This window comes from Hydractinia symbiolongicarpus, chromosome 3, assembly GCF_029227915.1.
Source record: "Hydractinia symbiolongicarpus strain clone_291-10 chromosome 3, HSymV2.1, whole genome shotgun sequence".
NCBI classification, from domain to species: Eukaryota; Metazoa; Cnidaria; class Hydrozoa; order Anthoathecata; family Hydractiniidae; genus Hydractinia; species Hydractinia symbiolongicarpus.
The window spans coordinates 16,639,304-16,662,665 of NC_079877.1; the positions used below are offsets into that span (position 1 = coordinate 16,639,304).

At 34.2% G+C, this 23,362-nt stretch overlaps 2 protein-coding genes and 1 long non-coding RNA gene across 5 annotated transcripts in view; 1 reads left to right on the plus strand and 2 right to left on the minus strand.

Annotated features, from left to right (window-relative positions):
* LOC130635998 (ragulator complex protein LAMTOR4-like) overlaps positions 1-23,362 on the minus strand; it is a 48,392-nt gene that overhangs the window by 1,388 nt on the left and 23,642 nt on the right. Inside the window, exons 1-2 of one of the 2 annotated variants that reach the window (XM_057445566.1) lie at positions 1,756-1,907; positions 21-104 (exon numbers count right to left, since the gene is read on the minus strand). In XM_057445566.1, coding sequence (XP_057301549.1) covers positions 21-104; positions 1,756-1,758 — 87 coding nt within the window. In that variant the 5' untranslated portion in view covers positions 1,759-1,907. Of the gene's footprint in view, positions 1-20; positions 105-1,755; positions 1,908-23,362 lie in introns of those variants that run through there. The other variant, XM_057445567.1, reaches the window with a different exon arrangement.
* LOC130635999 (uncharacterized) lies at positions 3,142-4,904 on the minus strand. Its single transcript, XR_008982207.1, has 2 exons — positions 4,753-4,904; positions 3,142-3,273 (listed from the first exon to the last, which is right to left on the minus strand). It is a non-coding gene; the product is annotated as an uncharacterized LOC130635999 (long non-coding RNA).
* On the plus strand, positions 10,468-21,901 carry LOC130635994 (AMP deaminase 2-like). Of its 2 annotated transcripts, XM_057445558.1 has the most exons (16): positions 10,468-11,028; positions 12,406-12,598; positions 13,844-13,996; positions 14,833-15,094; positions 15,350-15,479; positions 15,592-15,723; positions 17,021-17,083; positions 17,263-17,317; positions 17,451-17,527; positions 17,805-17,968; positions 18,618-18,744; positions 18,955-19,118; positions 19,774-19,894; positions 20,451-20,624; positions 20,823-20,933; positions 21,022-21,901. In XM_057445558.1, the coding sequence occupies exons 1-16, from the start codon at positions 10,543-10,545 to the stop codon at positions 21,208-21,210; spliced, it is 2,601 nt and encodes an 866-aa protein (XP_057301541.1). In that variant the 5' UTR covers positions 10,468-10,542; the 3' UTR covers positions 21,211-21,901. The 2 variants fall into 2 exon arrangements, with proteins under 2 accessions (XP_057301541.1, XP_057301542.1); XM_057445559.1 differs by lacking the exon at positions 13,844-13,996 and having other exon boundaries at positions 10,470-11,028.

Below are 23,362 nucleotides of genomic sequence, written 5' to 3' on the forward strand. Positions count from 1 at the left end.
AAAGAGTGTAAAAAACTGACCGACAGCACTGCACCTTCATGATTTAAAACAAAATAACCAGTTTGGTCCGGAATTTTGTCAATTCCCATCAACAATGCAGAAGTCTGAAAAGAAAAAAAATGTAAAAAAATAAATTAAGTTTGAAAATAAACTGAACCATAAAGCATTAGGTAAATGTAACAAATTTACAGTTAGAAATATTTTAATATTAAAAAATTTATTAAAAAGTAAAGCTTGATTTCCGTCTGCTGGCACATAAAACATTTGAACTGGATGTGTGGTTCATTAAAATACTTCCACCTCAGATTATTCAGTTTTGTTATTCATACTACTGACGGGGTGCTAATCTGGCCTTCGTGAAAAGAGGCATATGTGGTATATAGACTTCATAAAATCCAGTGAACACAGGCAGCTATAAATATCCCAAGAGTTTATTGTCCATTTTACATGGACGCCTAAATATGTAAACTTTTCTTGTCATCTTACTCTGTTCACCAGCAACAGAACACAGCTATTATTATATCCATCACCTTGAACCTAGGATTTATCACATTGCCTATTTCACTAGAAAATACTTGTGTAATTTGCAGATTAGGTGGCTTAAATAACATAGGGGTAATTCACCAATAAGTCATTGGAGTCCTAAAAATAGGGTTGGTAGGTCGGTCAGCGAATAAAAACTTAAAGACTTTTTAAAAAAATGTGTCCAACTATCCAAGCATAAATGCATACCATTATGATAATTTGCCCACCTTGTTTATTTGGAGCTTTTGTGCACCATTTTAAACTGGTTCTCTGGACTTTTGGCACTTACAGTCTGGATTTGTAAGCATAGCACGATAATAATAGTAGGTACAAGCTGTTGGGAGAGAACATAGATTTTTTTTTTATTCCTCTAGTTCTTTAGACCCTGAATTTTAAAAAATTGTGATCTGAAAACAGGGTTGGTCAGGTGACTCTAACACTAAATATTTGGGATGTCTGGCTTAGCTGCTGAACCTTCCCTGTTCAGTAGCATTTTTGCGAAGGTCTTATAGACCACCTTTCGCGTGATGTAGTAGAAAAAGCTGCAAAAAAGCACAAACTTTTTAACTTTTGAAACATTGGCAAGTTATCTACAAATGATGTAGCAATATAGTTTACAAGGGCCTCAATGACTCACTTCTCTTTCAATTTAAAAATACTTCTCGATGATCCAATCAGTTCTCTTTTATATTATCACACTTCTCTTCTGCATTTGGATACTTCTTGTATGCATTTATTCACCCTTGTCCCCAGGGATTTTCATCATCACCTTTCATATAATGTAAATGCAAAAATCCCTGGTGGTCATTTATTCAAAAATGTGAGTTATTAAAATACAGCTCAATCAATATTCCAGGCCAGAATTAGGTCTGGGGATTTTTTTTATGGAAAAAAAGTGTTTCTCACTTCGGAAGAAAAGTGTTTTGAACAGAAGAGAAGATTTTGGAGATAAGAAGAGAAGTGTTTTGAGTAAGAAGAGAAGTGTTTATATTAGAAAGAGAAGTGAGTTATAAGGTGCCTTCGTAATAGCTAAAACCTTTAAGTTTTGCAGTGGGTGGAATTATGATATCGGCAGTAGAGTCATAAATTATGCAATATGGACGGTATATGCGAGCTAGCCCATGGGCTGAACTTTCCTTCCTCTGACTTTCCTCTTTTACCTTATAGACGTCCAGGATGGAAATAATACTAATAGTAAAAAAACAATAGCTAGATAAAACTAAAAATTACCATAATATGGCCACGATGATATCTCGAGAAGATAGGTTTAAATTAGCCAACAGGTAAAAGCAGCAGTGTAAAGAAAAGTCATGTGAGAAAAAACGCTGTTATTGTTTTTTGTGCGATTGTTCATTGCATCAATGGCCTATAGTTTGTTTATGGTTTATTCTTTTATTTCCGCCAGCACAAAGGCGGAATCTTTAATATTGTTCTGCGGCAGCTTGCCCAAGAACAGGGCAGAAAATACATAATCAGGACGGGACGGCTTATTACTCAAAAAATATTATTTGGCACTTATAAAAGAAACATAATCAAGGCAGGCCAGTTTATATACGGCAGTCTACTATTATTTCTCACTTATTATAGAACGCACATAATCGGGGAAGGCCGGCTTATATGTATGACAGTCAAATATTATTCGAGACTTATAGGACAAATATAATTGGGGCCGACCGCTTTATATCATTCGTTATCACTTCTGACAAGCAAATAGATGGCAAAGTTGTTGTTGTTCTCAAATGAAACTAAATTTCGTGACTAAATAATACTAAATTTTGGGATACGCAAGTTTAAAATCTTTTTACCAAACCTAATTCCCGCAAAAGAATAATTTAGGTTCCGTGAAATTTAGTTACTTCATTCAAAGTATATTATGTTAAAAATGTATTTACTACAAGAGTAGTTTATACTAAGAATTACGTCGAGACTTTTTTCTTTTGCCATGTCTAGTTTTTATGGGTGTTCTATCTTCCAGAGAATGTTTAATTCACAAAAGTTCGAAGAAAATGCCAATCACGGCCTGCCTGGCCATCCACATTTATATCAGCGTTCATAATCCGGTCACCACGACATAACCAGTGCAAAAAAAGCATAATCGGACCATGCGTACATAATCCGGCTGTCCCGGTTGTAAACAGGCCGTTTTCGCCATCTGGGCAGAACAATATCGCCTGATAGAGATAGAGGGGGAGATAGATACAGCAGCGCAGCTAGGTTGAACTCTGCAGAACAATTCGTTGCGCAAAAACAGTTTGTTTTTTTTGGGAATAGACTGCGCGAGTATTTGATGTGCGTGGGATATTCTTTTCAAAATGTGCGAGAAAATTAGATTACGCGAAACTAACAAAAACGAATAACGCGTGTTAAAATTTTGTACTGCCTTTTCCTACAGAAGAGCACAATACAAAATTACACTTTTAGCAGTATTCCGAAAGATATGTAATACATCGAGTTGTGCAACCCGCAGAAGTTGGTCCTAACGTTAACAATTTCGTAAATGACCTTACAACAAAACAGTATTTTTTTCACGTAAAAATACCGGCAGTAGAAGCCACAGAATCTGCTGGAACGAATTTCGAAAACTCACGGGAAACAATTAAAACAAAAACAAACAAATCAAAACAGTTTTTTAACTTTATCAAGATTTATTAAATAGCTTCAAATTTGGGCAGAAAAACAATAACGGATTCGCCTTCTTTTCACCACACGCATTAGAAGATTACATCACTCACTCCCATTGTACACAATCTAAAAGAAAAAGAAAACATTTTCATATAGTGAAGCTTCCAGTGCCTTTAAGGGATGGCCAAGTCAATGGAATTGAAAGCACTGTTTTTCATCTCATAAATAATTAAGGCTAATTCGGAAAAGTATAAAAGAAAAAAACTAAACAATTTGGCAACTTTACTAATTTTATATGCAAAGTTCCAACCATACCAACAGTTTCCAAATCTGACAAAATCATATTAGAAGTGTTTATTTTTTCAGAATTTGATTGATGCAAGGCCAAGGGAAATTAAATAAGTTTATTGTCCTAGGCCCATTTAAAAACATATGCTTCTCATCATTCAGTTTTTTTCAACCAACATTAATGTAATCACCCAGAGGAAATTATAATGTCTCTTGTGTGTGTTTTAGAAGCTGAGTACACAAATACACAAATATTACAAGTGCTGAACTTTGGCAATCATATTTTGCAATCAGACCCTTTTAAAAACTATGCTGAACCATGTTAATTAATAAAATCAACACTAATAGAAAAGCACCTTGGATAGGATTCCTTGTTGGATGAATAAAATGACTGACAAATGGTTTATCGTGAATGAAATAGTAATTTTTACACAAATAACTTAAAAAACAATGAACTTTGTTATGTGAGTTGTTCTCAAACACACGTGGGCGGTGGACAAGAAACTGTGATGTAATTTCTCTTGGTCTATTATTCCTGAGAATATTCTAAAATAAGAGGGTGTCAATAAGCTGCAAACGGCCACATATATAAGGGCGAGTTCGGGCAACTTTTCCAATTAAATTAGTGATTGTCTTCCAAAACCGCCTGCACTTTCCCGAATTCGAAAATTCAATTCCTTGTAACATACCTTGTGGACGATAGTTGGAAAAAGATGCTTTAAGAGAAAGGAGTTAATAAAGTTTAAAAGTTATTTATCAAGTAAATTTTATCAAAAACGATCAAAAACAGTTCTTTTAAGAACTTTACTACCACATAGTTTATTTTATGGTCTATGCAGGTTTTTTCAGGTGAATACTTATCAGCACCCTTGTTCTAAAATTACAAGCAGTTTCGAAGATGCCCATGCCGTTTAGAGGACGTGGTGCGGCTTGGACATCCTTGAAGTTCTGTTTAATGACAGTTTTAATGTTTTAATGCCGTTTTAAATCTTGTTCTCAGGGAGGGTGTACGGAAAACTAATTCCTATTGACAATTACATTGCTGTTGGTTTGATAGCAAAGGTGGATATTTTTTTTAGTTACTGTAACAGGTTACTTATTATAAAAAATAAAAAACTGTGATAAAAAACAGTTGGTCAGCTCACTCTAGCACACAGAGCTATTTGTTTTGTCTGCGACCAAGCTACAGGTTTTCCTATATCTGGCTATCAGTTAGGTAGTAATACAGCTTCTCCATATGTATTCTACAAATTACTTTCAATTCTTTTATACAAAACTGAGCTCTAGCTAGCTACCTTTCGTGTGATTAAGCCTTACCTTGATTTGGATAAAACCAATTAAAATTGATAATATTGTATTCTTACATCTTCTTAGAAACAATAAAATAAAACACAGCTCGGCGCGTTATAATTGTACAAATTACTTCAATATTTCTTTAGGAAAGGGTACCTTGCACAGGAGCTTTCCAATCCAACTAAAATCTCCAGAAAAAGCACAGCAACAAAAAAGCTTAGAATACACAAGTAAAGTCGATTAGAAACAGGACTAGCAATAAATTTTTTCACAAAAAGAAAACCGTTTTAATACTATTATGTTTCATTAAAATACAACCATAATAGTATTAGAAGCAAAATTGCAAAATAATTAATTAATTATCTCTTATAATAATACGCTAAGTGTGTCTGTCTGTCACTTTTGCAAAGTGGATAAAATTTCTTTGATAAAGTCTATAAAACATCGCCTATAAATTTGTTCTGTAAATTAGCAAACTTTGACGTTAAAGCAATATTGACGTCAAAGGAAAGTATATTAAGATTAGTGAAGCCATTGCATTGCACTTTTAAATTTAAGGCTTAATAACTTGGAAACGGGTGGAAATAACTGACGTCATCTCCTGCGTGGGTAACTAGGGACCACCTAGGACCAATTTGGGTAAGTTTCCCAAACCTGGGTCCCCAAATCCGTTTCGAAATGGGTGGGTTGATGACGTCATCAAAAAACCTTTAAACCCTAATATTTCTGCAACCGTTTGTCAAAAGTACATAATCCTATACATTTTCTTGATCAGCGTTTCAAGATCTCTACGATAGAGGCAACAGGTATACAAATTTCTAAAAAAAATTTATCGGTTTTGACGGGGCCATTGCTGACGTCAGCAAAATCTTTAAATTCTTATATCTCATTAACATCAAAATTTTTATCCTGCTTTAGTGGATTTTTCCACGGGCTTTATCGACTAGTCTATATAATAATACGCCAGTTCCGTGTCTCTGTGACAGGCAAAGAGGATGTGTTCATTTTCCTTTGATCTTACCGAAATTTTCTTTGAAGTAACCGAAAAATGCATGTCTAATATGTTATATTTTCTGACGTTACGGCGCGACGTCAATAACACTACTTTAACGTCAATATCTTATATTAAATTAATGAAGCCGTTACAGTGCACTTAAAACTTTGAGGCCAAATAACTTGGAAACGAGGTGGTGACGTCAATGATTTTTCACCGCGTGGGTAACTAGGGACCACCTGGGACCAATTTGGGTAAGTTTCCCAAACCTTGGTCCCTGAATCCGTTTCGGAATGGACGGGTTGATGACGTCATCACAAAACCTTCAAACCCCAATATCTCTGCAACCGTTTGTCAAAAGTTCATGTTTCTATACATTTTCTTGATCAACATTTCAAGATCTATACGATGAATGCAACGGGTGTACGAATTTGTGAAGAAAGTTTTTTTGGAACTTTTGGTAGGGACTTCGCTGACGTCAGCAAAGTTTTTAAGCCCTTATATCTTCTTAGGCGTTTGTCAAAAACATACGATACTATGCATTATTTTGACCAGCGTTTCAACTCTACATATTACAGACAACGAATGACTAAATTTCACCAATTTTGCTTCTGTATATGCACTGCTGATGTCAGCAAAAAATCTAAAGCAACCTATTTTTCCATTGTTCTTCTGCCTTAGTGGATTTTTCCACGGGCTTTATCGACTAGTTTATACAATAATTAGCTATAATACAAAGAAATAAGGCATATTTTAGGACTGCCGACTACCGTTTCTTGTTCACGGCATATTCCTCTTTGTGTGTTCAAGTTCGGCGGACATATAATCCGGACCAAAAGACGGAGGGGGGGTCAAAACCCAGTGATGCATTATTGCATTTTTTACTTAACTTATACTTTAACCCCTCGGTCCAAACTTATCTGTTTTATTAGAAAACAAATACCCTAGCTTTATGTGCGAAAATATCAGTCCTATTTCTTTACGCTGATTTTATATGATTTTTTTTCTATCGAAATTTTGAGAATCTCAATAATTCTCTTGGTATACCTCGCGTGTAGCAAACGTGATCCACAATTTCTCTTCGCTCGCAAAGCTGGGGGCTTCAGTTCCCCACTTTTTTTTGCCAATTAATGATTTTTTATTTTCTGTCAATAAGTGTCTTTATCAAGGCGCAAAAATTGATGTTATCCAACCAGAGAATCTGCAGGCTATCTCACTAAACATAGCTGTTTTACATGCTTTAGGACTGCGTTGGCTTCCAGGGCTCACCAGGGGGCTTACAGCGCCCCCTTGACCCCAGCTGTTTCGGCAACTCGCTTCGCTCTTTCATTGTCACTAAATCTCAAAATCTCCAACTATGCCTAAGTCCCCCCTCCCCCACTTTGGAATTTGTGCTTAAATAACTTTTTAAACTAGAGCTTATCCGAAATAAAGCAGGCAACGATTACGTCATGACCACCTTACTAAAAACACTTAAGAGTGAATTCCTGACGAATCACGTCATCTTGACTCTTCTAGGTGGTTTTTACGTGTCAGACGGGGATTCCACTGCAAGAACTGTGTTACCACTATCACTTTCCAATGTCCTTTTTATGTTTCACTGAGCGCTCGTCAAAGTATTGCCTTAATTTCAGGCCGGATCCTATCAATTAGCCGACTGGAAGCTTTGTGGTAGAGCGTTTACTCCAGTCCGAAAAAAGTCTTGGTTTCTTATAACTTATAAGTTTAGTTGCAGGTAATACATGGGTTGTTAAGCCATGGCTTGTAAAGGGAACATAGTGCCTTCGAAGTACTATTGAATAGTTATCAAAAAAAGTTACATACTGTCGACACAGTAATTTTCTTTATCTTACATTTAAACTTACCGTGTATTTTAGCCTTTCTGATTCTTCGATTGTGTAGTTTTTTTTAGCTATTTTACAAAGTACCAGTTAAGGTATCGAGTCATGGTATGCCCGATAGCTCTCCTCAGCCTAGAACGCATAATAATTGTGCTGAAGTGGCAGTCGAGTCAACCAAAGATCAGTTACGCAACACGCTTGATCCGCAACATTTCACCTGCCAACATAGTTCTTGATCAACCAATACGAGATGCTTTCGAGTTACACAGATTGGAAAAATTCTAAGCTTGCTTAGCCCGCATAAAGAGATACTTGAAAGAAACAAGACGTGGTCCGTGAACACTTCCAAAAAGGTAACTAAACGATTAAACGAGCAAAAAACTACAATCTCTCACAAAAATATTGAAACACGTGCACTTTTTCGGCCAATTGCCAATTTTTCGCAGCTGATAGTGATACTTTTTCAGATGTATAGGTTAGGTAACCAGCATTTAAATTGCGCAGTTGCACTTTTTAATGTTTGATTTCTCTTCGGTCTTACTATAGTCCTATAATGAGACAAATCCATCTGAAATGGATGTCGGCAAGTAAGGCTAGTGGCGTAATTTGGCGATCAAAGCAACACTAAGGTAACATAATACTGCTCATTGCTTAAACATCTGAACAGCCACTTGGTGGTAATTATGTCCAAGACTTATTCCTCAAATATTGGGAACAGTGGTCATGATGATTGTCGTTGTTTGAGAACCCCAAACTACGACGAAAGCCTCAAATGATGCATCTTTGTTTTTCCGGTACCAACCATCCTTATAACAATAAAGACTCTCCTAAATATAGACACAACGTTTGGGAAGCAAAAAATAACCGATGCCTTCTTTGGAAAAATCGGATCTTAAACATGCTGGTCGTTCAAAATATCTTTTGGTACCATGCATGCATGATTCCGTCGATTGGCCAAATGATCAGCTTTGTCAACTAACTGTTTGCTCCACGAAAACGGGCAGCGTGGTGACTGGAATGGGCAAGAGAACTTCGTGTGTTCTAAGTATAGTTTGTTGCTTACTTGTAACTGAACTAGCTTCCAGAAGTGGTTGAGAAGGGGACGTCAGGAAGTCATGCATCGCGTTGAAGTACTTTGGAACAGGATCAATTGTGTTGTCAGAAATGGTATTAAAAGATATTCTATTTGTATGTATTGCCAGAAAAGCTGCAAATTCTACGCCACGTCGAGCGAACTGTATCCTGTTTGAATTTATAAGAGTTTGGAGAGATTTTATCTAAAATGTTCCCACAGTTACTAAAACAAACTTCTTGGAGAAAAAGAGGGATGGGGAAAGGACCTGAAAAGTATGTTCATAACTTTACAACCTTGCTTTTAAAAACGGCGTGTGTAAGAAAAAGAGAAAGAGACCTGTAGACGAGGTTGGGATGGTCTTCAACGACAGAAAAAGCATTTTTGTTTGGCATCGTTTCCAAATTTAAACGCCAAATCCTTTTAAAAGATTTTCTTTTTAGAAAAATTGACCTGTGTATCAGAAGATAGAAACAGATATACTTCTATCCTCTTTCTTGGTATCAACAAAATATGGACAGTAGCACCTCTAATACATAAAGTTTAAAGAAACAAAATTTATTTTATCGATCAATGAATTAAATTGTGTTTCGTGCGTTAAACTCAGCCAAATTTTATAATTCTATAAAAAATGTAGTTGCTATGAACCTTGCTGTTGTTGTCCCGCATTTGGTTGGAAAAAACACAGGGTGGCGTCATCTAAAAGTTGTCATAACAACTACTGTATTCTCAATTGCTCCCTCTGTTTCCTGGGTTGTTACGGGTCTGTATTTAAATTATTAACTTTCATTATTGCTTTGTGGATTGCTATGCTCGACAGAACTTATTCTACACAAGGGCCTGCGAGCGAAGTTCTTTCATTGTTGCATATTTACAATTATAATATATAATAAAGTTTTCCGAGAAAACATTTAAACCTTTTATAAACTCTTTTATAAGTAATTTGATCGGAGGTTCTTAGATAGTTTTGTATACTTTGTGTATGGAAATAATTTTAATAAGACTGTTATATTATTATATGTATATATACATCTCCATGGAACTTAATCTATTGAGAGTGCAGATCAGTATGTTTAAAATTGATTTTTTTTATAAATGTCATGGTTGTGATTATAGAAGTTTCTGCTCGTATAGAGCGACAGCGTTAAAATAAAAATCGTTGATGATGGTGAAGTGGATTTGAATATAAATTTTATATAGTATAATTTTTAATTTTACGCTGTGTCCTATGACATCTGTGTTATTTCCAGCTTCAAACAATTCGTATTTGCTACATGTTGAGTTTTTGCTTCATCTATATAAAGCCGCGGCGTTGTGTATATTCTTCGAAAGCACAACATTTATGACGACTCTCTTCTCCCTTGGTTCTTGATGTTTTATCGAGAACGTCTACGAGATTAACTTTCGTTTTCTTATGAAAATTTAGTTCAAGCAAGATTTTGAAAAGAAGCCTGGTAGGTTGAAACAGATAAAAGCAACACGACGTTCGAAATTGACAATTTTTGCTATGGGAACTTTAGAGACAATTCCAACCCTAGAGTTTTTTCCTTCGCATTTTTGATCGATATGGGGTGAACATCAACATCTAGTGATCAAAAGAGAAAACGAAAAGGGGCCCCGGGAACAAGGTTGAACTCAGAGGAAAAACCGCATAGCTGTTGTTGGTATAATAAACGGACTGTATTTTCCTTTTTTACTACTTTGAAAAAAAAAAGATTTTTTTAGTGGAAACTGTATATAACAAAAGCATATAATGTTTTTTTATCAATTCCATATAGGTTTAAAAGTGTGATTTAATTTACACATTTTTGGTCTTGTTTTTAGTGCAAAAAAGCAAAGGAGATATACTTGCATTTAGTTCGAGTTAAAAAAACAATGCAAACTCGGTCAACCATTTAAAAAACACAATGGCTGCCAAACATAAACAAACTGTGATTGATCAGCTAGATATAACTGAAGTAGAAGCCCAGCATCAATCAGATGATATCAGTAGGTCTCCGCGAGACAAAGCAAGAAGGAAAAAGATATTTGATGCATGTTTTATCAATAAAAGTTCCAGACCGTTACAAAGAATGTATTCGTCCGACTTTCAGACTACCTTAGATACATTTGCAAATGATGATGCTTTTGAATACAATAACTTAACAACTAGAGAAGAAAGCACTCTGTTTAATTTCCCCCAAAAACCTATCGAACAAGATGCGCTACGTCAGGAGGAAGTTGAGATAGAAAAACGCGTTAACAAAAAAAGAAAGGAGACATTAGGAGACTGGATAAGTCAAACATCTGAGAAAAAGCAATGTGAGGATATAGATGAACTGGCTACAGAGTTAGACAGAAAGCAAACACCATTCTTTCAAAGAGTTAATGTAGGTGAACAGAGTGCTGCTGGGGTAAGTTAAATTTGACTACTTATTTTAACCATACCTTATAAATATTTCCTAAAAACAATAGCTCACGGCTGTTTCAAAGCAGACAAAAATGTTACGAAAAAATAATTCGAATTACCCTCTCAATTAAAACAGGATATCTCAAGAATGAAATGAAATTTACATATTTTGTAAAAAGAATAATAATCTCAGATAAATTGTCCATATTATTAAAAGAAAAAAAATTTGGACATATATAAATAATTTCTGTTTCTGCAACTTGACACAAAATGGTGCATGCAAAGGAAAAACCATACCTAAAACATTAAACGCCATCGCTGTGAATTGCTTAGAAGTTAATTATTCAGTTAGACAGAAAAGGGATCACGCTACATCAAATTGCCGTGCACCACTTTGGAAACTTTTTCTCCTCTTTTTTAGTGCCTAAAGAAGGCTTTAACTTAAAACTTAGGTAGTTTATAGTTTGTGAGACAAATGGTGCATGGTACTGTCCTATAGAACCATGTTTCCAGGCCCTCCATACCAATTTTCAAGTCCATAGCTAGAAGCGCAGCGTTGGCACAAGGTTGGAAAGATGGTATACTTTCGCCTAAAATATTTTTTTTTTAGTTTTGTGTGTTTTGTTCGACAAAATAACGCGAAATTTATAACACACATGTATAACATTTAAATTTTTAAAAAGGAGAACTTACTTCATACTTTTTAATGCAGTAAAATTAAAACAATACAAAAAAAGTTTCAATAACTTAAGAAATGACAAAAATAAAGAATTTCAAAAAGAATTGTGGAAGCCATTTTATTTTTGACTGCGGTTTCACCCTAGCAAAACAGTCGTGAGCTAGTAAGGCTTATTTGTATAGGAATAATTTATGGCTTCTTGGATTAAAGTTTTAGCTTCCAGAGGCTTATTTTAAATTCAATTAAACTGTAATGGAAATACAGTATATAGTAGTGATTTTTATTTTGTGTGTAGTAGTAGCAGTAGCAGTAGTTCCTTTGTCACTACCTGCATCCATCTGAGGGCCTGTGACAATTAGGTTTCATCTCCATTAACAACAATTGGCTATTGCAGTAAAAGGTAAAGCAGCAGGCAGTTAAAACCATAAAGGGAGATAAAAACTATACTTCATTGTAATTTCATTGTACAGAGGAGAAAAGGGACAGACAGAATTATAAAAAATTATAATATTGGCGAATTTACTGAATTATCAGCTAGACTTTAAGCAATAAAATTCTATTATATATAACATTTCACCCTTAACTAAGGTGGAAAAACACTTTTCAAAGTATCATTGCCAGATTTTAAATGTGCAGCATAGCAAAAATATTTCAAAATGTGGCAATGCATGGTAATTAAAAGAATTGTATATTTCTAACCAGGTACCAGTTGAGGAGCTTAACCAAGCGGCACAACTTCTATGTGAAGCATTATACATCCGGGCTAAGTATATGGCACTAAGCTTACAAAGTTTTAATCCTATCACAGCACAATCCTTGGAAACAGTTAACGAAGAATATAAATTAAAGAATTTTTACAACAGACTTTCTGAAGACCATTTAGATTCACCTAGAGGTAAGAAAATCATTTTTAGATAAATCTTTTTAAAGTTGTTATAGTGTTTTAATGAGGTTATGAAAAGAGATATAAAGTATTAGTTTAATTAAAATGAATGTTTCTCCAATTAATTTATAATTGCTAACAGGTGGTCAGTTTTATTAATTAGAAAGTCATTAAGGAACATGCATCTTACCATGAAAGTTGTTTGCCAATATTTTCCTATGCACTTTCTATATCATTATGTCACTTGTTTATCCTGTGACAAATAACTGCTAAACAATTATTGATTTTCAACTCCATTACTGACATTTTTCTGCAATTAACAATTTAATGACTGTTTAATAACCACACACTTTTTGTTTAATTTGACATTATTTTTTACTAGATAAATGTCCAGTAAGAAAATCCACTTTACAGGGCATTTTTCATGACCATACAAACTTTTTTCAGGAATTTTTCATTCTGTCCCCTTGCGTAAAGCTTGAAACACTGATCAAAATAATAAGGGCACATATGTTTATCAAAATAAAAGATCGCATGCTTGTCAAACAGTTAATGAGATATATGGGTTTGAAGAATTTGTGATGATGTAATCAGTTTATTCATGATTTCTTGAACAATTAAAAGAAGAAACACAATTTAAAGATCAAAACATAATAAGCAATAGAAACCTGCACTTTTGAGCACCTTTTTGCCAACAAGAGTCAGGAATTTTTGTGAACACAGCAATTGCCTCAGCATTCCAAAGGTGTAATAAACAATCGTACTGAACTTAAAAAATATTAACACTTATCTATTTAGTCATTGTCATTGAATAATACAGGTATTATAACGTCATGAACAAGCAAGTTTATTCTAGAGTATGTTTAACATCTATGGCTGTGATTGACGAGAATAAACTCGCTTGTTCGTGGCATGATAATATCTATTTTATGCAATAACAGTACTGAAGTCATTGGCTAAATCACATCATGTATTCATGTGAGCGATGAACTTAGCCAAAAGCTGCAACACAGAGAAAAGGATCAACCAACCTCTTTAAACACACAAAAATTTGAAAGTTAATAGAAAATGCTGAAGTTTGGGAAAATCAGAGTGATTAGTTTTGTCATTTTGATGTGTTTTAGCAAATTAAGCACAGTCCTTTTTGCAGACTGTTTCTGGGTAAATCGATCTTCATATAAACCAGGTGTTTTTTAAGTTAATGTTTCTTATTGCAAATCCAGAGTTTGTATTCGTACTGATTCATGATTTCTTCAGAAAAACTGAGACACTACTCATCCTTACTATACGCAAAAAAGACTCGACTTGTTTGTACAGAAAACACAACTAACACAATACCACTGACCAATACTAATCGACACCGTTTATATGGTACAGCACATGCGTACATTGCTAACCATGTTTGTGAAGGTATATACAACATTTTTTTAAACTTTCAACTGGTGACGACTTAACTGACTTTACTAACTGATACAATCTTGTAGTTTAAGCTGAATTTTATCCCATTGTAACCTCCAATAGATAACTTTCTCTATATCTGTGTCTTTTGTATTACCTCTAATCACTATTGGTCCTCTATGACAGCTCTACTCACCTACAAACTTAATTTTAAATAATAACCACAGTTTTAATTGTCCCATTTTTGATGTTGGGCTTGTTATAATGAAGTAATATGGGTGATTCACAGAAAATAAGTATATAGTTAAATGAGTGTAATATTTTAGTGTCAGGCGGCATTTACACGAATGTTTCAACCTATATTACCATCATGTTTAGTGAATTGAAATTGCAGACTGCAGCTTTTTTTTCACCAACAACCAGCTGCATATACACACAACAGTGATTTTAGTGAATTTACTTTGTGCGAAATAAAACTCATGTAAAGGCTGCCTTAATTAAATATCTTACACTTATAGTAAAACGCATTTAGTAAATATTAATTGTCTGGGTTCCTCAGTAAAGACACAAATTGATAATACAGAGTTTTTTGTTATGGGCACCCTACAGAGTAACTTGATTAAAGGTGCTTTTCTCCTAAAAAAATTTTGTAATTTCAAAAGCCACAATCCACATGAGCTAAATTTCATTTCAGTTATAATTGTGATACATATCTCTCTTATTTATCTTACAATTCGTGCTGCCCTACGATAAGCACCATCCCGCAATACGTGCTGCATTTGAGGTTCAAAAGGTTAAAGATATATATACAAAGCAGTTTTGGTAAAGCTGTTAATTATCTTCTTTAGCCATGTGTGTTCTTCATGAGAATGAACATTTATTGCCAGATGGCACTGTTTGGCGCCCTTTTGAATGTGAAGTCCCTGGTGACAGTGGCTATATGTTTGAGCTTGTTGATGGAGTGTTCCAAGTAACTGGCTGCAAAAGAGAGGTTAATGGTGAACTAAATACAAATACCAAAACTGAAACAGTTGTTCATCCATATCCATGTATTGAAGAATTTATGGAAGATCAGAAGGTTTTGTTGGCATTGTCAACTCATGGACCAGTGTGAGTTGTTTAGGAAAAATGTTATGTTTAAAAATATAAGTGTGTTGTGCCTTTTTTAATATGATGAGCAAGGAAGGGTTTTACTAAAAATCAATACTTTGTTGAGTTTTTAGAGCCTTAGATTTTGTTAACCTGCAGTCTTATTGCTAGTAATATGCAGCAACTTTATTCGATCAAATGTGACATAAATTGTTCTCTAAATCACTTGTTGAAATCTTTAAATGTTAAGAGATTATATTTGAGTTTATTATATAGGAAGTCGTTTACATTTCGACGATTGCAATATTTACAGTCCAAATTTCAGTTGCATTGTCTACTAAATGAAAACAAAGAACTTGCAGCACAAAAAGAAATTCCTCATCGTGATTTCTACAATGTTCGAAAAGTAGGTTTTATGCAGCGTTTATGCTGTGTTTTCTGTTTTTTCTGATCTTTATTATCAATCTTTCTATCTGGTTAAAATCACTTCTAGCTTTAAGTCCAACTATTTTTTACAGGTTGACACTCATATACATGCATCATCTGCTATGAACCAGAAACATCTTCTTCGATTTATAAAAAAGAAAGTGAAAGCTCATGGAGATGATGTTGTGGATATGGTGGACGGGAAACCTGTCACACTTTCAGACGTAAGTCCTAAACTTTTTGAATTTATAAGAAAACAAGCAAGCAGCCAAAATTACTGTGGAAACTTTATCTTTTCTTGAACATGATAGTTTATTAGGCTACGTTTCGTGATATCCCACTCCCATCATCGGGCAAAGTAAAATAATGTTGAGCAGGTATTTATATAATTGCAGAGAAGTAAAATTCAAAACTGGTAACCAAATCTCAGAAAGTTGATGCGAGATGCTGTTGACATGTTTGTTACGTTCTACACTGTTGATGGCTTCTTTTATCTTCCTAGCCGCTGGTACTTGGTACGAAGGGTAGGAATGCTGATGAGATAAGTTCCTCTAATGTTTCCCTGTTGTCTCGGTTTTAATTTTATTTTCTACTTGCGTAATGACTTTCTGGCTGTATCCATTTGAGATTAATACATTCTTTACATGTCGAATTTCTTCTTTCCTCTCCTTTTTGTCACTGACTACGCTGTTGGCATGATTCAGTAATAAAAATATATGACACTTCCTTTCCAAGATTTCTGATGGTTTGATTTGAAGTTAAGCTCCTGGTTAGTGTGTGTTAGTTTATGATACACTGAAATGGAAATGATGCCATTCTTGCGTTTGACAAAAGTGTCAAGGAAAGGGATACTTCCAGCTTGTTCAGGCTCCACAGTGAATTTAATTTGTAGATGTAGGCTGTTGATGTGTTCATGGAACTCTTCTAAATAGGATCTTTCAATTATCGCGAATACGTCGTCAACAAATCTTTTCCAAACCTTTGGATGTCTATCTGATGTGACAACTCCGTCTGTTTGAGTGTAGAAGTTCTTATTAAATATATACCATGTTTTTGTTAAAACAAGCTCAACCAAACGCACAACCAACTTGATTAGAAGCGAGAAATTATGTTTCAGATAAAGAAAGATAAAAGAAACCATCAACAGTGTAGAACCTGACAAAGACATAAAGGTTGGATCTTCTATAATTATAAAAATACATGCTCAACATCATTTTACCTTGCCCGATGATGGGAGAAGGATCTTTTTCGACTATATCAATCATCCAAAATGATGTCTGTTCTGTTGAAATTGTCAATTTTTACAACTAGTAAAAGTTTCTTAATTTTTTTTTTAAGGTGATTAGTCCGTTTCTTATAAAGTGTTTTTTTTATAAAAAACGCTTAATGAGATGATGTATAGAAGAATGTTTGCTTGTTAAGTACATAAATTAACTGTTTTGAAGAGTCAATCTGAGTGGACAGATCATGATAGCCACAGCAGTATATTGTTGATCACGTTTAGTTCTGCATATTCCTTAGATGTTCAAAGAATTAAATTTGAATCCGTATGATTTAAGTGTGGACAAATTAGACATGCACGCAGTAAGTATACATTTAGTAAATGCGTGGAATGAAGTTTACATTCACATATTTTTTGCTCTTCATAACTTTGATTTACAACACCTATCTTGCTGTTAAAGTTACCTTTCTTCCTTTGTGGGTACAGTACTTACTGTGTTTTCCAAGATAAGATAAGACCAATTTGTTTTTCTATGTTATAGGATCACAATACATTTCACAGATTTGATAAGTTTAATGCAAAATATAATCCAATCGGTAAGTCATAAACAAAAATGTTTTAATCTGTGTGATTTTTTTCCGACTTCATATTATTTTGAAGAATTTTATTTTTATCTGAACCTCAAATACCCGTTAGTTAAATGTGCTCTCATTTTAATCTATTTTGTAGGTAAAAGCAAACTACGTGATATTTTCATGAAAACTGATAACTATATGGGAGGACGATATTTTGCTGAGATGATCAAGGTAACGTTGATTTTGTGTTTTGAATAAAACAGCAAACGTTAGTTAACAAATATAACTGTGGAACATAAAAATTATTGGATTTTTAGGAGTTTGGATATATATTTCCAGAATAAAGGAAGACTAAAGTTTAGTAATTGGGGTTATCTAAGTTAAAAAATTAGCTCATACGAACTTCCTAACCCTTCCTAACCTGATAATAATCTGCCATCATGAAATGAAAAGTATTTTATATACTTTTTATATACTTTTATGTACTTTTTATATACTTTTATCGCAGGAAGTGATGTCAGATTTGGAGGAAAGTAAATACCAGAGTGCTGAGCTAAGAATCTCCATATATGGCAGAAAGATGGATGAGTGGGATAAACTTGCTAAATGGGCTGTGGATCATGATGTTTCGTCATATAATGTGCGATGGTTGATCCAAATACCCAGGCTGTAGTGAGTGTTTTTTCTCAGTTGTTTTGACAAATAAAAATTTGTTGTTTTTTATCACAAGTGTTTTCCTAATACGTTAATATTTCTGTTTTTATCAAGCATGCTGTGCAACTTTTTAACTTACACATTTTTTATAAGTATAAACTTTAAAAGTAAGCTTAGTTTACTTAAAAAATCAAAATAATAATTAAAATCTGATCGAAAAAACAACTGTAAAAGAATAAAAGAAAACTGTTAAAATAAATATGTGAAAGATGTTATAGTAGCGGATGGACTGACATACTAGAGAAAATTTCAAAGTGATAAGAGAATTGATGAAAATGAAGTACGATTAATAAGCATACCAAAAGCATAAAATGAGACTAAAATGAAGAGAGAGAAAATTTGGCATTATTGCGGTTGTCAGGTGTTAAATTTGGGTGATTAACTAGTAGCCACATGCATTTTGGTCCTAAAATTAGCAATATATTATACTCTAATAATTCAAAAAAATGACGTCAACAGATTTAGTTTTTATACTAGAAATTTTAGGTTTTTAGTTAAGAATTCGAAGATTATAATTTCCTATAAAAATCTTGCAAGAAAATGCTGCAAAACAAAGATAGTAAAATCTGGAAGGTTTGATGTGTGTAGACATTTTTTTCTTCTTTAGTGATGTGTACTATACAAACAACCAAATTGAAAACTTTGAACAGGTGATAGATAATATATTTCGTCCACTGTTTGAAGTGTCAGTGAATCCGTCGTCGCATCCGCATTTACATCGTTTCTTGAGACAGGTTTGTTCTTTTTAGTATGACTGTAAATGTTTTAGATTGTGTTTTCGGAAAGGTGCTATTTTACAAAAGTGTTGTGAGCTAAAAGTTGTCTCGGAAAGTCAAAATGAGTCGCTTCTAAGTGACACTGAGTTTTCGTAAGTCATTGAGCTATTTAAGCTTATTCGAGATTTCATCGGTTAAGGCTTTATATTACAAGGTTAATATTTTTAGGTCATAGGCTTCGATAGTGTTGATGATGAGAGCAAGGCCGAGCTGTTTTCGTTTACGAAGCATTCTCCATTACCTAAAGATTGGAACAACGAACACAATCCACCCTACGCGTATTATCTTTATTACATGTACTCAAATTTAGTTGTGTTGAACCATTTGCGAAGGTATGTAACTCGAATGTTACTTGTGTAGTTACAGGTGCACGTATGGAATACAATGATGATTTTTAACGTTTTAACTTTTGGAAGGATCTCTTACAAAAATGACTATTTTGTCAGTGAAAAACAATATCTCTCATTGATATAAATATATGGTAGAAGCGAGAAATTTTGTTTGAGATAAAGAAAGTTTGAGAGGAAAAAAGAGACAGAGAGGTTAAGAGAGTTCACTCTATATGCATTATTACACAATTCTTTTCAAGAAATAACCAACCAAGTGGGCATTTGTTATACTGTGCTTTAAGTTCCAGTATGGCGGGCATTTTATTTATAAGAACATTTAATCATTGCTGGATAAGCGACAAACCACAAGTTTATCGTGTACTGTTACCTTTCTTTACTAGCTCTTTACTTCGCCTGTTCTCAACGTTTGCCATAAGTTGAGTTTCTACTCGACTTCTATTGTAAAACAATCGTTTTGACAGATCAGGATTGGAAACTGATACCTTTTCTGACAAGAATCTTGTAAAATAGCTTCCGAGATTGCTGGCAACACTGAGTTATGAACTATGTAAACTACAGTACAAACAAAACATTTAGATTTATGCCTAAGAGTTGGAAACTTGCAGTTGGACTGTTATAACCATTCTTTATTGATTAGGGAGAGAGGATTAAATATTTTCACACTGCGTCCTCATTGTGGTGAAGCTGGACCTGTGAATCATCTGGTCACGTCCTTCATGCTGGGTGAAAATATATCTCATGGGTTGTTACTTAGAAAGGTTAGTAAAGTCACATGATGCGTTAAGAAATGGATAGTATTTTTTCACATGTTATATCTGTTTAACTACATTTGATGCTAAAACTAACCAAAATCTGACACATGGCAGATAACAAAAACTTAGGATCGTGCCTACCTTTACGTACCGTCATGCTTCAATTGTACACAACCCACGTTTTAACGCCGCTCCTAAATTTTGGCGTTTATTTCGATCCATAACCTTTTTATTTACTCATTTTATTTAGATGTAAGATTAAAATATATCTTGTTTTATAGAAGCAATGCGGTATGACCGTTGGTTGAATACGTCGTACCAACACATAGCTTTTTGCTTTATATATTTCCCCCATAAAGGCAAACAATTGATCTTCGAAACACGTTCAATATGTGGTCCATAAGATCAGTTTTAAGGTTGTACTGTAAAATACAAGGTTAAAAACAATGCAAAAACTGCCACAGTATAACAAAAAAACTCAATTATAGACCAAGTAAATAGTTCCAAAGCCATTACTTTTGACCACAGTGGCTAAGCCTAGTGAGTTTATTTTGACTTTTAGGTTCCCGCCCTGCAGTATTTGTATTTCTTGGCGCAAATAGGTGTCGCTATGTCACCGCTAAGCAACAATAGCTTATTTTTAAACTACCATCGAAACCCGTTACCAGACTTCTTGGCACGCGGGTTGTTGATCTCCTTATCCACAGATGATCCATTGCAATTTCACTTCACAAAGGTATGCTTCACTTTATATTATTACAGCCGTTTCTGAGTGTTTTTTTTATTCATGCGTTGAAACTTCATCCAGTGTTGTACACAACATTTTAGCGTTGACTTTTTTAACAGCAAACCAGACCAGACCCCTTATAATTTAATAGGCTCCAGAGGTCAGCAAAGCGCCTTGACAATGATTGAGTAATCTTCTTACTTTCAGGAACCTTTGATGGAAGAATACAGTATCGCTGCGCAAGTGTGGAAACTCTCGCCCACTGATATGTGCGAGTTGACGAGAAATAGCGTGTATATGTGTGGTTTTGAACATAAGGTAAAATATATGTCTGCTTTGCTGTCGTAGGTTTTGACACCAAGTAATCAAATTTCATTAAAATCGAGTATAATTAAATTTTTTTTAGGTGAAACAACATTGGCTTGGTGATAACTACATGGTTGGTGGGCATGATGGAAATGACATCACGAAAACCAACGTTCCAGACATCCGGGCTTCGTACCGTTACGAAACACTGGTAGACGAGTTACACATTCTTTCTTTAGCTGCTAAAGATGCTTTAAATACGAACTCTGGAACGAAGTCGAAACGTTGATGTCACAACGCTTTTGAAATTTTGGATCACGTGATCACGTCTGAAGTACGTGGTTTTTCTATTTGCAAAGTATTTTAATGTATATACAGTTTTTCTTATTATCAAAGTTTAATTTTTTGGCTGAAATATTGATAGCATAGGATTTTTATTTTAAATATACCATGGAAATATAAACTTATTATTAAATATACTAATTTTGACATAATATATACAATATGTAGTCAAAAATGAATCTATATAAAAGTAATAAATAAACATATATGTAAATTTTAAGATAAAAGCATTTTTTTGTTCTCATTTTTTATTTACTGAATGTTACTTTCTTCTTTCTCCATGGAAAGAATGATGTTCAGATGGTCTACATGATGAAAATTGACATTTCTGTCAGATTGAGTCAACTCACTGTTTCTGATTGGTTTAAAATTAATTATTCCCGCTAAACGGTAATAAAGATTTTTTTTGTTCAGCGGACATTCTGGTAAACAGCGAATCACATTCGAGAACTCCTTTCGGACGACCAGAAAAATCTGACAGCTGTGCACAAACGAATATTATCGTGAGAGAGAAATCCGTCCAGTTTCCCTTCAGATGTTAGTTAACTTTATGGAGAAATAAATTTATTATGCAGTATTAAATATCTTTTATTGTTTTTTATGTATACATTATTTCAGAATATTTGCTCATGTAGTTACATGAAGTCTTTTAACCATACACATAGGTAGAAGTAGTACCATTTTATTAGCTGCTACTAAGGCTCAGGTTTCAATTTTTTACCGTTTATTTCAACGATAAGTACGGCGGTCATGTATCTGATGGTTTGATTCAACCTAATGTTGTACAGAATGCATGAGCAATGGCAATGTTAGATTCGATGTACCACGGATGAACCAATAATCACACGTGGGGCGGTTGCTTAAAAACGGATCCGATCGTGCCGAAGGGTGTGTTGTTTTAAAAAATGTGTGTTAGAGGCTGCTCTGATACTTTTGAGTATTCCAGTGATTCCTAAAAATATTTAAAAAAAATTCACCCTTTCCATGCAATAAAAAAGTTATCTATAAGAACACTCGTGCCAGTGAAATGTAAAAAAAAACTTGCAAAAAGGGATTACTAAATACAGTTTCATTGTTCTGAACATGATTTTAGATGGCTTTTAGATGGCCATGGCTTTTTAATTGGACGTTTAACTTATTTAAGGAAATTAACGATCACGAAATTGTAACTTATAAAAAAGAATTTAATTTACTCGATTTAGCGACTGACTTACAAAAAGCAAAAAAAACAAAAAAAAACGCGGGAATTCAGGAAATTAAAAAGACAAAATTTGATGGACGCGTTTATCTTTGTTTCATGGTTTCATACAAACATTTTTTTTTGTTATCTTCAAAATGTCTACAATACAATATCAACCCTTCAATCTGTTAATCACATTAGGTGAACTGCATCCAGTACGATACTAATATTTTTGTGTCAATTAAACAAGGGAATTGTATTGCAATTGCTAGGATATTTACGTTACATTTGGTTAACGCGAATTACCAAAATTCGCGTTAATTTTTTTTTCTCCCACTAATTTCCTGAAATAAGGTATTTAGGCATGGGTGTTTACTGGCGTAATTGAACCCTGAACGTTTATTCTAAAGTCGTTTTCTTCAGCGCCGCACCTGTTTTTTATTTATCTATCGACTAGTCTATATAATAATACGCCAGTTCTGTGTCTCTGGAACAGGCAAGGTGAATGTGTTCATTGTCCTTTGATAATGCCGATAAATGCATGTCTAATATGCTAAATTTTCTGACGTTACGGCCCGACGTCAATAACACTACTTTAACGACAATATCCTAATGAAGCCATTACAGTGCACTTAAAACTTTAAGGCCAAATAACTTGGAAACGAGGTAGTGACGTCAATGGTTTTTTTTACCGTGTGGGTAACTAGGGACCACCTGGGACCATTTTGGGTAAGTTTCCCAAACCTGGGTCCCCAAATCCGTTTCGGAATGCACGGGTTGATGACGTCATCAAAAAACCTTCAAACCTTAAATATATCTGCAACCGTTTGTCAAAAGTCCATAATCCTATACATTTTCTTGATCAACGTGTCAAGATCTATACGATGAAAGCAACAGGATTTACAAATTTCTGAAAAAA

Excerpts from the sequence above, each read along its gene's own strand:
- LOC130635994 (XM_057445558.1), top strand. The coding sequence starts at position 10,543 with ATGGCTGCCAAACATAAACAAACTGTGATTGATCAGCTAGATATAACT. Across the intron at positions 15,724-17,020 it reads AACCTGTCACACTTTCAGAC|ATGTTCAAAGAATTAAATTT; the intron begins GTAAGTCCTAAA and ends CATATTCCTTAG. Across the intron at positions 19,895-20,450 it reads ATGGGTTGTTACTTAGAAAG|GTTCCCGCCCTGCAGTATTT; the intron begins GTTAGTAAAGTC and ends TTTGACTTTTAG.